The sequence below is a fragment of the Blennius ocellaris genome (assembly GCF_963422515.1).
Source record: "Blennius ocellaris genome assembly, chromosome: 8".
Taxonomy (NCBI): Eukaryota; Metazoa; Chordata; class Actinopteri; order Blenniiformes; family Blenniidae; genus Blennius; species Blennius ocellaris.
This window is the reverse complement of record NC_137657.1, coordinates 22,846,511-22,861,155: the sequence shown is the minus strand read 5'-3', so window position 1 is coordinate 22,861,155 and position 14,645 is coordinate 22,846,511. Positions and strand designations below refer to the sequence as shown.

Below are 14,645 nucleotides of genomic sequence, written 5' to 3'. Positions count from 1 at the left end.
TTTAATCATTTATATGTTTAGAGATCTGAACTCATGCAAGGACTATGTCATTTAGAGTGAACATCATAATTTCTAATGGAATTGTGCTGCTGCTTTTCTGTTAACTACATATTTGAAACACTAATCAACCAAACAATCAATTTTCACAATTTAAATTACTTGAAATATATGTATATTTCCACTTACAGATTTAACTGGGATTCTTTTTGTTTGTAGAGTTTTATGAAGAAATGTTTGGTTTTTTTCATTCAACGCTCTGCTGTTGGCCTGAATTTGCTCATAAAACAAATCTGACTTTATTTCAATAAAGACTATTGCAGGATATTTCACAGTTGCATACTTTCTTTACAGCTGTATTGTTTTGATATATATATATTTTTTAATCTCAGAAAACAACAGCAGAGATTAAATGTCATTGGTCTGGATGAAACATGATCCACCATCTCTATAAGCAGATTCTAACCATTTGCACTATTTTACTTTTAAATGAGCTTTTTAAGGTGTGATCGTTATGACGTCCACATAATTTTGGAATCATAAAAGATTAGTTTCAGAGAAAATCAAATGTTTGATTGCACAAATATGAGGACTTGTGTTTAGTTTCTGTCTGTGTGCAGGAGACTACACGAATGGCGAAACAATACAGAATATGAAGATGTCTTCCTCACCTAGTCTTCCCCTGCGGACCTCGTCGGGTGACACCGGCCGGAGCTTCCTCTCGGCTTTGATCTCCTCCAGGATCCTCTCATGCAGGGTGGGAGGAAGCTGAGTCTGGGGCTTCAGTTTACGAGCGGACACCTACAGTAGCATGGGATGATGATGATGATGATGATGATGAGAGTCAACAGAGCAAACTGAGTCGAGAAACAGACATCAACAAATTGGGTTGAAGTCCAGAAGCCCGGCTCCTCTTCTTCTTCGCCATCTTATCTCCTGTGACTGATGGTACAACTGATTCCTGCTGAAACTGCTCATTCTGCTGCAAGATTTATATCACTGGAGGAGTGGTGAGCGCAGCATTTCACTGAACTCGCTCTGCTGTACGACTGAGACCACTGTAACATTCAGATTATGCAGACACTCATTTATTCTGTGATATGTAAGCAAAGGATCTAAGGGACTAATCTTGCTTTTATCAGGCAATAATTATGATGATTTTGACTTAATCACAATCCAAAATTGCAAGAATGTAATACCCACCTATTAAATCCCAGGTACCAGATCAAATAGTGATCATCACAATAGGATCTGGTACGTATGTATTCAAATAAATGCTTTCAAAGGCTTTATGTTTAAGCTGGGGTTAATTAAACTCACAGGATTGAGAGGAGGTCTGGATCTGATGAACTCCAGAATCACTTCATGTGCACTCTTCTTTAACCTCGGTGGGATGTCGCCATTCACCTGAAACAGTGTGAGAAACGCCACGCACGTTTACAGGAACGTCTGAATCCAGAAATTAACCATGTAATGGATGTGAGCCACGAGTCGTGCGTGTTTAAGGAAGTCATTCATTAAAAGAGGTGCTACGGACCATGACTTTGCGCAGCTTGTAGCGTTTGGAGCGGATGTCGTCCATGAGCATCTCGTAGGGAGTGAGCTGGTACTCGATGGGCAGAGGGTTGTACTGACGCTCCTGCACCTTCTTCAGCTTGACTCCTTCACGCAGGTCCCTCATCACCTGAACCCAGAATCGAGCCTGACGGAGGAACAGAGTAGCAGAGGACCATTATTTGATTTTAAACATTAGCATCAGTGACGTGATTGTCTGTATCAGCATGGTTCAGATGTTACTTTGAAGTGGTATTTCTATTTATCTATATATTTGCAGCAATGAAGAATCGCTGTGTATTGATTGACTCCTTGACTTCTGGCCTGTGGCGCTTTAATAAGATGTAATGAAAAATGAAGGCAGACGGTCACAGGTCAGTCCGTTTTACCCAGTCAGCGTTTTGCAGCTCATTCAGGTCTCGGCCAGGGTCATCCGTTGTCTCTGCCTCCATTTTGCGGAGGTTCTAGTGAAAAAAAAGACAGAGAGTTCAAGATATCAGAGAATGCAATGTACCAAAAAAAAGAAAAGAAAAAACATGAACCTGAAGAGTTATTGCATTTGAAGAATAGACATTGCTTTTGCTTTTCTGCTCTTCTACTGTATCATTGGATGGTTCCAATGCATACTGAGCTGTAATCAGCAGCTTGTATGTTTTGTGGGATTTTGTTTTACAAGCATATCTAAAACAAAATCCACAGTGAACCTGGTCACAGATCCACGATGTGGAGAGAAGTAACCTGAACAGATACTCTGACTCCTGTGTGAACCTGCTCAGCGTGAGGCCATGATGCTGTAGCAACACACCGTCAGCCTGACTGACAGCCTGTTTGTGCCACACTAACACAGTGCTGTGTTTCCTTTTCACACTCGGAAGCAGATGCAGCCGAATTGTGCCGTTTAGCTTCTTGTGTGCGAAGGAGGAGGGTGAGGAGGAGGAGGAGTGAGAGACAAAACGCTACCAGCGGATATTTGTGGTAGCTATTGTCGTAACCTCACAGCGGAGGAAAGTCTGGCAGGGACGATCACGGGAAAGCAGAGTCAAAGCCTTTGCCCATCGGGAAAATCACAGTTCCTGCCAGGGAACATCTGTCTCAACTGACTGATTATATAAGATCACTCACGCACATACTGCACTTTGCTGCATCATGATTCAGTGGGTCCACAGTGGATACGGTAACAGGGCATCACAAGATCATGCCTGATGGATTATAACACTTTGTAGTGACCCATAATGTAATAGTGACCAATAACGTGACACTTAAAAATGTCAAAACGACGAGCATTAGTAATCATTTGCATTTTGGATACCTGATGAGGAAATGTCTTGTCCATACACCTGTGTACATTTTGTATTATTTACTGAAAATCCAGAATCATAAACGTATAGAATGGACAAATGGAAGAAAAAATGCATAGAAACATAATTGAATGTATAGAAAATACTGCAGTTTTACTGATCAAAAATATGCACAGTGGATGGTATAGTTGCATTTTCATTTATTGAGTATACATACTGCTTTTCTATTTCATTGCTTTATTGAAAAGTGATTATGTTTAATGCATTTAAAAACACTAAAATTGTTATTGGCAGGTATTACATTATTAGCCATTGGTTGCTCCACACCTCATCACATTAGAAAAAGTAGGAACCTAACTCTAGAGGAGCCTCAAGAGAGCTGAGTCCAGTTGGTTTACATCATTATCTCATCTGGATGAGCAACACAACGCCAGATATTTCCATTTCAATAGAGCAGCATCATCTGCACATACTGGACTTTAATTCCATCACAGTATAAATCTATTTATTCATGGCTGCATCACGACACAAGTGATTACTGACGGCTCTGAAAAGCCCAATTTGATACCATTTCTCTCCCATCAGCTGACCAGGCCTGCATATCTGTGAACAAATGGGAGAGAGGGAGCCGTTTCTGTGAATCACCACTAATTCACATGCTTCAGCGGCAGGAGGGAGGCGTCTTTGTGGGAAGACAAAGGAAGTGTTTGGCAGAGCGCTGGATAAATAAAGACGGATGCCCCGTGGGAGAGCACTGCTCTACGGGAGAGTGGGACATGGGGCATACAGTGGAAACACACGTGTCTTTATGCGGACATATAAGCAGAATCTCAGAATCATATGAACATGTGCACATTGGAAACATTTGACATGGCACATCCCCACCCACACGTCCTGCTCATACATGATGCAGACGCATCCATATGGGCACGGTTCCTTCCTCGCTTCTTCGCTCCTGCATCAATTGCTATCTGAACACGCAATAACGCGTAAACATTGAGAAAAATATTGAAAGGGGACAATGAATGTCTAATAAGGAAGAAAGAAGTATATTTGCTACAATAATGTGAATAGCTTGCAGCCAACCGGCAGCTCTCTGGAGCTGTGCACAGTCTGAACAGTGTTTTCATGTTCAAGAAACATTCCTACGATCACAACCTGAGAGTCTTTAGACCAGGGAATTAAAGATGGCCAAATTCACTCTTCCAGTGCAAATATACCCTGGTTTCTTTTATTTTGCTCGTTCTTTTGTACATAGGGGTCAAAGACAAAATACAACTATATGTACCGTATTTATTGGAAGGGTCATTCACTCTGCAATGAATCAGTCAAAAAAAACATGAGCACATCAGCACTTTCATTATCCTGCTCCAGAAATAAAGCATTTTTTTTGTTTGTTTTTGGTGCTTGATATAGTTTTTTTTTGGATGACAAACCACTGACAGTATCTTATTAGAAAAAACACGAAAGCAGCTGTCAGAACATTGTAGCATCGCACCATTTGCAATAATCAAATACTCGTATTTCCTAAATCTTTCTAACTCAAACAGTAGATTTGTCAGTTTATAATATTTTTGTAATGAAGCCAAGATGAAAGACTGTCTGGAAGGGAATAATCGCACTAAATCATATTAGAAAGTTGGAACTTTTGCAGTGGAAACCGTGACATCATTCTCCCGTGGTCTTGTTTGAGCACACGTTTATATATGTGATGATGATTGCTTTTATGGTTCAGAAATCACAAGAAGAGTGTTTATTTGTGAAGATTCCCTTATTGAAGAAAAGCAGTACGAAGCATCGACTTTGAAAGATGTATTTTTAAAGATTATTGTTGAACCAAGTTAGTACAAAATATGTGGTTGGCCTACAAACTCAATTCTTCCAGCATCACTCTACTTGACATTTACATAATATATTCAAGACTTTGCACTATAATTACGTTTTTTGTCGGCTTCTTCATAGTTTTGCACTAAATACTTGAAATGTATGTTACATAAGTTCATTTATGGGGGATTGTGATTGCTCCACTCTACTATTGGAGCAGCCCCGAACTGTTTACAGCTTCCTTCTAAACTTTGTCCTACCTGCAGTAAAAAAAAAAAAACAACAACCCAGAACTCTCTCACTCCTTGCAGTGAGTTATGTAACCAACCAAATCCCCTCTATTCATTCAAATGCATTACACACACTGCAGGGGCAGGAAGGAGCCCTGAGGTGGGATGTACACACACACACACACACACACACACACACACACACACACACACACACACACACACACACACACACACACACACACACACACACACACACACACACACACACACACACACACACACACACACACACACACACACACACACACACAGTGTTGCCGAGCAGTACCAAAGTTCAAATGGACTCCTGTGCTTGATCTTAATGAAAGAGCAGAGAAACAAACCCTGTGCAGAAACAAGACAAGGCTTTGTGGTTGAGAACTTCAGCCTGAAAATGAACTCGGTGTAATGAAAACAAGTTAGCAATGCATAATAACACATGATGACAGAGCCCAATTATCATGTCAATCACAGATAAACTCGGGGACATTTTTGAGCCCCCATTTTAAGAAATATAGTGACACCTGACCTGTAACATGCATCACATCAACAGTACACTAAGGGGAGCATTCATCCTAACTGGTATGTGGATGAAAGGCAAAAAAAACCATATGCAGCCATAAAAGTTAACAAGAGAGGCCTCACACATTATCATTTTAATCATATCTGTCTGCGGGACAGCCATGAGAAGCTGACCTCAGCACTTTTGCACAGATGAGAGTCAGCATGTCTGCAGATATTGGCATCTACGTCTGGCATGCACAGCAGACATGTCACTTCTTCTTCTTCTCTTCCACCTGTCAGCCGGCGGGGTGGGTTTACGTGTCCTGTCCTCCACACGCTGCACTGCTGACTCGGGCTGAGACGAAAGAGCCGCTCAGAGTTGGCGCTTTGTCACTATGCTCACTTTCGTCTCGACATTTGACTCTTTTCACGGTAAAAGCTCAGCTGAGTAAGTCGTTATTAATGCAATGCGAGAGAAAACTATTTCATATTGTGATCAGCCAATGTTATGTCAGCATTGAAGAAAAGTTGTTTAATTTGCTGTTGAATAACTAAAGCATGAGCCTATTAAAAGGGCCATATTTTTAAATCAAATGTACAGCCCTGCATAGCAGTTAGTGCTCTCTTAACCTTTCTTCCTCTTATGCTCCTGCAACATCTAGAATGTGTAATTATCCAATTCAATCTAATTGAACTGTAAAAACTACTGCAACCATAATTGTTAATTTGGTCAATATTATACAGCCAAAAACACTGGAAGTCAACTCAACTGTCCACATACGCATATTAATTTTGTAGATTGAATAAAATGTGATGAGTCTGTGCCTTTGTTTAGTATTTGAGGTCAGATATGTTGCGGTGAAACTGTGTCTTAGAGACATGTCAGGTTTTGTCCCTCACACAGGAGAAGATAAAGTGACATAATGTAAGACATATTGGATGTAATGCTACAACATGAGCAATGCAGGGTTGTGTTCATGTGTACATTCCCTTCATATCTGGATGCACAGCCATTACTGGGATGCCTTTCTGCCTCAGCTGACTGCGCCTGCACTGACACACAGGACACAGCTATCTGTCTGCTGCCCTCACGGCTCTGTGTTTGCAACGGCTATTACTCACCACAGTCCAACCTAAGCGTTCCCCCTCCTTAATCACAGACACAAGAAAGAAAAAAAAAGGCCCTCTCTGAATAAAACTGCTCTGCTCGGTCGATTTCCTCATTTGAACCTTTAATGCAGAAGAGCTGAGAGAATGCACCGAGATCACTCGGACTGCTTCGTCATTGTTACATAACTATTGTTCTCTTTGTCAAAAACTCAGATATCCGGTACCTATTTTTTTACTCCAGTTAACATGATATAATGCATTTGATAAGTTAATTCAACCATCCATGCCATGATCTTAAAAGTCCCTCCAAAACCTTGCCAGTGGTCCCTCAGAGGAGAGTGATGCTGGTTTGTGGGGGTACGGTTCATGTAAGGTCGCACGAGAGAGCTTTTTCGATGCAGTCAAGGTCGGCGATCATCCTCTAACCTTCTATATGAAGTAAGAGGATTAGATTTTTGTCTTAAATAAGACTGACATTTTCAAGCAACATTACCATGTGATTTCCAATCCTAGTTGCATAAAATGATTGTTCCAACGGCTTAAATTGCAACTCTGATGGAGGCTTCCTGTGTTTTAACGTGTTACTGTGGGAAACTCACCTCTTTGGCACTCCTGATCTTCTCCAGGAAAGTCCGTAGCTCCCGGGTTTCTGTGTACAGAGCCCGGCACACGGCCTGGTAGTGACTGGGGGCGTCCGACACGCTCGGAAGATGAGCCGTACAAAGCTACAACACACAGAGGGATGTATCTTCAGTGCACACAGCTGCATTTCATGTGAACAACCACAATTGTGTAAACGTCAATCAAAACCAATAAAACGGGGTCAATACTAACAAAATATAGTTTTAAGTGAAATCAATCAGAATCCTTAAAAAACAAAGAACGGACACTGAACAAAAATAGAAACCAATAAAAGACTAAAGCACACCTGTGCAATAATCCTGTTGTCTAATCAGCGTCTTGATGCCAAACACACCTGTGAGCTGGAGGGATTATCTCGGCTCGTTAATACAGATTTAGACACATTTGTGAACAGTATTTGAGGAAAAATAGATGTTTTGTATACATAGAAAAAAGTCAGAGATCTTAGAGTTCAGCTCATGAAAAATGGGAACAAAAAGTGGTATGTTTATATTTTTGTTCCGTGTTGATTTCTTTTCTAAATTGATGTCAGCATGTGTTGCTTCATGTTTAAATGCTGAGCACCGATGCAGCCTTATATGTGCCATTCATCTCTGTCATGATGAAATGGATTTCCATGGCAAACCTGGTGTTGAAACTATGGTAAACAACATTGTGCATCATATTTACATCGTGCACCCTCTTTGTATGGTTGACCTTTGAACTGTGCTGGTAGACAATGTGTCTTATGTGTTTACTGGACATGTGCAGTGATTCACACTGTAGAATGTGATATTTTCAATCAAATACCTAAATGATTTGCACATCATTTCATTCTGTTTTAAACACATTTTACACAATAGCTCAGCTTTTCTGAATGTGAGATAGTTAGACTGTCAGAAACACACACACACACACGCACGCACGCACGCACGCACGCACGCACGCACGCACACACACACACACACACACACACACACACACAAACACACACACACACACAATGAAGGCAGAATTTGTTGTCCTTGTTTTTCTCAGTGACAGAAGGCACCTTCAGTGAGGGCTCAGCATGCTCTTGGCAATCACTCGTATTGACGGCAACAATTTTTACTAAAGCCCCGAAAATACCAGACAACTGTTTTTGTCCCCTGTGCTCACTTTCTCCTGCACACAACCCCGGCACAACAGAATATGCTGGAAGGAGGATAATCCACATGAGTTTTGCTGAATAATGTGGTTGTAAATTGAAATCCAGTCATTGTGTAATGGAGGGTTAGTACAGTGGGACAAAAGGTAAACTGTGGGAGTGCAGAGAGTGAAAGTACAGAGAGAGCGATTTAAACTGACAGCGAGGACGCCATCGGGCCAACCAGACTGCCACGCTGCTCCGATACCTCTCCTTGGAGAGCAGTTTTATGAGTGTGTGTGTGTGTGTGTGTGTGTGTGTGTGTGTGTGTGTGTGTGTGTGTGTGTGTGTGTGTGTGTGTGTGTGTGTGTGTGTGTGTGTGTGTGTGTGTGTGTGTGTTTGTGAGATCATTATGTAAACAGCGTGAGGCTATGTGAGGTCTGACACACTGACTCTCTGCTCCATTGGACAACAGGGAAACAGCCCTTCTCGTACAGATGAGGCTGGAGGCCTGGCTGCACCGTGCTGGTAATCTGTCATCTCATTTTCATTTTCCCACACAAACTTCTTTTCCTCAACAGTTGCCCTCTGAGTTCCTTTCCTGGAAGCTTTCATGTTTCCTTCATGCAGAGAACAGTTTATATAAACAGCTGTTATTGTCTCATCAAAATAACATTTATGATTGAAGAACAACCTCCCCAAAAAGCCCCACTTTGATGAGCAAAAATCTACATAGTTATAAATTAGCGTCTAATAGGTACAAATCCTATTCTATTCACGATAATGTTCCACTAGTAATCTTCACTTTCTAATAGTCCTAAATGCAGGGGTTTTCCACAAATATAAATATATCTAGTTAAAGTGTACAAGTACAGTAAAAGTGACCACTTAACTGACTCCACGTATAAATATTCAAATTATAAATGGGGAAAATTGAATAATCAAAGCAGCATTCAAATGTTTTATTGATGACATGAGGATATGCTCTCAACGCCAGCTTTGAATAAAGTATGAGCCTAAATGTATTACTTTAGAATACTGTTGCTTCTATAAACAGCCCAGGGCCGCTGTGTGATGATAACTTTAGTGCTGATGTGTCTCTGAGGGACTACAGTAAAATATATCAATATTGACTTTACCACTATGCATATGAAATCATATTAGCTGCTAAAGGAACTATCACAATTAACCCAGAAATTAAAGGATCCGATAGCACAGCTGAGCGTTTCACTTGTAAACAATGTGTTTATGACGACCATCTCGCTTAAGGGATTTAAAAGACGTAAGAAATATGACCTGAACATTCAGACTGAGGCCTCTTTGAGAAACATCAGACATGAATCAAACTGACGACCGCATATGAAAATGGCCCAGCTATATTTGCGCTGTTCAGACATATTACACATCATCATTAGGTTTGCTCTAGATTCTAGAAAGTCTCCTATTCTTAGTTGCACTGCAGATTATCCAAAGTAGCTTTGAAACACTGCTTTGGTTGGAGGTGGGTGACAGTTTTTGGGGTGTTCTACACTACAAATAAATGCTGATACCAAAATCTTAACAACTGTGGAATTGATTAGTGCAACTTTAAATTTTGGATAAATTTGAATACTGTAATTTTTTTTTTTACCTAGAAAATCCACGATAAGTAACAAGGTATATTTGGTTCAAAATTAGCTTCATCAAAGTAAACAGCCACTCCCTCTGGCAACCTACCCTGAAGATCTCTCTGTAGCCCTGAACACTGGAAATGTCATCCGAGTCGTCCTCGGCCTCATCCTCTTCCTCCGTGGCCTCGTAGCCTTCGTCGGGGCAGGCGTCCTTCTCGGTCTCGGCCATGTTGGTCATGAGGTCGATGAGCTGCTCCAGAGGCGGGCTGAGCTCTCGCTCCTCGTTCTCCTTCAGCCCATAGTCCAAAGCCTTGTAGATCATGATGCCCAGAGACTCGATCACCTGCGAGAATCAAAACAGAAGCATGAAGACTTGGTGGAGAGCTGATTATCTGAATTAAAAGACAAATCCATCCTGAGAAGTATCAGCTGCTGAAAAGTGTACAAAGTGCATTATGCTGTGTATGCATCACTTGGTTTGCTTTGTGCATTGTTCCGTTGTTTATAATCGCCATGAGAAAAAAAAATAACAGATATGGATTTATGCCCTTGTTATGCAATGTGATCCTCTTTTGTGAGCCAGCCCCGAGCTGAACATCTGTATTATGGTGACCTTGTGACTCGTTGTCGACAAAGCTCCCTCAGCCATTCACACACATCCACACGCGCCTGCTGACCTCGCCATAAGATTACTGATTGTTGACCTCATGATGAACAAAGAGATCATCATCATATCATACAGGCTGTTGTGTAGTCGCAGCTTCATAAAAGATTTTTTTTTTAAATCTGAGGGAAACATTTACAAAACATAAGGAATCCACAGATTTTTTTTTTTTACTGATTTTAAACAAATTTGTGAAATAACTTTCACAAAGTGTTAGCCTCACATTGTCACTCTCTAAGTTGGACAAGATGACTGTTCAAGAAATTTCATTTAAACACTTAAATTGAACAAATCACACCAGAAGAGCGATGCCCGTCTCTGCTGTCTATGAATGTCTCCAACATGCTGCAGATACTCATGGAACAACCACATACTGTATACAGTGCTTGTTATGATGGATTCTCTATAGATTTAATGGCAGACTGTAAAGTTTAAAATCATTTAAACTGTCATTGTACAGTTTGCACACAGTTGGAAGGTTTGGCTCAGTTAACTAACTCTTGTACTGTTGCTCTGAACTGATCGCTGAAATGTAATATTGATCTATAGAAAATAAAGAGGAATTTGTTGACAGGTGACAATTAAAGACTTTCCAAACACTTTAGCAGAATTGTATAAATGAACTGTAACCTTTGTGACAGTTACACTAAATGCCTTGCATTATAACAAATGTTATATTATTTTAATTTGTCTACATTAAAATAATAGAATGACCTGTGAGATTTGGCACCTCGTACAAAAGCTCTCGGTATTCTTTTCATAATAAAATAGATTTTCAGGGTGATATATGGTACCTTATTTACAACCACTACACATGCTCCAAATTAAATCTTTCTTATAGGCCAGGGGGTGGTATATGTGAGCACCCAGTAATTGGAGTCTCACGCGAGATAACACCAGTGCTGCCAAAGTCAAGATACAACACAAAGAAGGAAAATCACAGAGAGGGATTATCCTGCCGCCCTGAGCATTTGGAAAAGACTGTGAGGGGGCGAGACAGCATACAAACAACCTAGGAAGAAGACAGGCGAGACTGAATGATGAGATGGGGGAGGGGGGAGGGTTGAGAAAAAGACAGATCAGAGGTATCAATATGTCATGAAGGCGGGAATATTAGCAATAAAAGATGTGATGAGAGGCACCGACTGGATCGGAGGTCAAGGAGGGCGGGGAAAGGTGAGACCTGGAGAGAAAGGGGAGCATGTGTGATTTTCTGTCCTACTCTTCCCCCCTATCAGAGTGTAATCACCGGGACGCCTCAGGGGGGGGGCAAATGGCTGAATGCGACCTCTTTGTCTGAGCTCCACCCGGATCCACACCCACTGATATATGAGACCATGCAACCCATCACACACAAGGATCCTCCAGGGACCTTCTGTAGCCTCAGGCTATCACAGAGCAGCACGTTGTAAACAATCGGATGGATCAGTTCATTTGCTTACACACATTTAAATATTCAATGATTTTTAGATCACTGAACATTGCTCAACATTTCTATAAAAGACGGGTGCTGTTTCCTGTAAGATGTCTCAAAACCTATAAAATCATGAAGGCTTTGAAAAGATTCTGAGGACAAATTGATCGATTGATCCGCTGCTGCACAGATTAGCAAATGGTTTTGTGTGTAATAAGTGTATTTCTGGACTTGTGCTTCTAATATTGAACAAAAGGGGATTAAACAGAAATAGAAACAGTGTGAAAAACCTCTGACCATGTATTTTAATAAAAACATTAAATATATCAAGAATCCTACTTATAATCTAACAAACCAGACATCAGCAAATCTCATCTTGTAACATTAACTTGTTTTTAAAGACACCGCATCCATTCTCAAAAAAACAAACCATTTTTATACAAGATGTACACAAATCTGGTCCTGGATCTCAATAGGTTAACTCACAATCTGAGTGGTGCCCAGTTGATATATCAATGTGTTCAATTTCATAGGTTTCCAGCAGGTCAAGTTCATTCACACACTGAAAATACTTGAGTCCTCCATTGGAGCAAAGCGCAATGGCAATTTATCGAGAAGAACAGGCAGACTTGTATATTGTGGGTAAAGTACCTGCAGTGACATGCCTGACAAACCAAAGGAACCTTTTTAAAGGGAAAAAAATTGACCATGGAAGAAAATCAACACCCTTGTTTGAGCAGGTTGAAATTCCACTAATGATTCTTGAGGATCTCGATATTTCCTGCAAATTACTCAAGCTAATCCTCCGTGATCCTCAGTCCCGCAAAGGCCAAGCGAGATTGCTCTGTGCAGCATTTACATCGATTATGTCTGGATTGTGATCGATAGAAGGTGGAATGGGGCGTCCCAATGAAGTGCCTGAATAACCTCGCCTTAGTCTTCTCAATGCAAAAAAGTAGAAACTTTGCTGTCAGCTCCTTCCAAGATGAACGAACTCTTCACTCTGAAGAAAGCTTGTTTCAGCTGCTCGTATCTGTGATCCCCAGAGCTGAGAGAAGGCTGATCGCAACAGCAAAGTGAGAGCTTTGTCTTACGGCTTTGCTCCCTCTTCACCACAACGGTCCATTACAGCAGCTACATTACTGCCACTGCTGTCCCAAGCCTTTGGCTATAACCTGTCTCTTCTTTCCCACGACTCCAGAGTAAGACCCTCACAGAGTTGAACTCACATTGCTTTAGAAAAAAAAAAAAAACAATTCTGAGGACATCATGTTTTCTTGTACAAAGTCCAGAAAATCTGATTTTCAAAACAAGAAAGGTCAAGTTCGAGCTATAATAGCTATGTAAAATGGATCGACTACAGTCTGTAAAATGTGCCATTTGTTTATTTATGCAGCACATTTTCTTTCCCTACAGGTTCATCCGGGCCTGGTCTAAAGTCTTTAAGAATTTATGTTGAAACTTAAACATTGAGCTCAATTTTAAATGACTCATGATTGCATCAAATTAAAAATATAAACAAGCAGCTACTCATCGGAAACCTGATGTTTAGGGATAGGTATGTTTAATACCTGTTCTCTTCCTCAGTTATTGGGATGCAATTTTTATCATTGTTCATTATGTTGCCAGTTGGTACCAACAATTAAGGCAAATGCTAAAAGCACTGACACAGAAGAACAATAAATACATTGATTACGAAGCTGAAAGTCCCACATGGTGTTTTGTGCCACGTGTGAAAAAAATTATTTTTCAGCTGTCACTCAAGTTAAACAGAGACTAATGGTCGTATTTCTCATGCATTCTTCACAAAAATGGAAATTAACGGAAAATTTCAATCGACTGCAGTAAACTGGTGCTGTCACCATGGCTGTGGTGCTGGAGCTAATGTGTCTCCGTTCTACATTAAAGTCTCCCCGACTGGTTCCCAGGCTTCCGGGCGACCGAGCGTAATGATGGGATGGAAGTGAGAAAGACATGGGGAGAAGAAGGGGGAAAAAAAGAAAAATTGGGAAAGGGATGAAAATGTCAACCAAAGGGAGATTTGCCAGTGGTGCAAAGCAGCAGCAGCCAGCACTCCAGACAAGAGCAACATCAAACAGCTTGGCTTGGAAATCTGAATTCCTGTCACGGAGAGGAGGCTCATCGGCCAAAGGGACAAAAAAAATGATTATAATAATACAGTAACGCCCTGGGAAAGAATTCTGCAAACACCTCAAAACCTCACTTGAACTTTGCCTTAAACAAGCGGCCGACATTATTTTTAATCAAAGAAAGTGAAAATCCTGTCTGTGATAGGTCATGAATACTAATAAGTAATACTAATTACGTCTGTAATGCTGGAGGCTGGGTGTGAGTCGTTCGAAGCCTTGAGGTGGTGGAGAGAGGACTGCACCTTGCCAGGCTGGGTACATTCTCTTGACATCTGTTCAATGAGTTCAAGCCAGATTGCTAAAAAGGTCCCAACAATTGTGACAAAATGACAGGGTGTAGAATCGGAATTGTTCAAACTGAAACATTGACTGATTTGAATCCTCATTGTTGACCTGAAACTACCACCACAATGTGTCAGCTGCAGGTTTAAGATACTTAAACAAATATAAAAGATGCATGAATAAACATATGATGAACTGTCATCCTTAGTTGAACTCAAT

The 14,645-nt window shown here is 40.8% G+C and overlaps 1 protein-coding gene across 1 annotated transcript in view; it reads right to left on the bottom strand.

The window, feature by feature from the left end:
• Positions 1-14,645, bottom strand: part of spire1b (spire-type actin nucleation factor 1b) — a gene marked incomplete at both ends in the record, with an annotated part of 32,692 nt that overhangs the window by 9,678 nt on the left and 8,369 nt on the right. Inside the window, 6 exon segments of the mRNA XM_080501667.1 lie at positions 669-798; positions 1,318-1,404; positions 1,535-1,699; positions 1,941-2,015; positions 7,159-7,284; positions 10,023-10,259. Coding sequence (XP_080357793.1) covers positions 669-798; positions 1,318-1,404; positions 1,535-1,699; positions 1,941-2,015; positions 7,159-7,284; positions 10,023-10,259 — 820 coding nt within the window.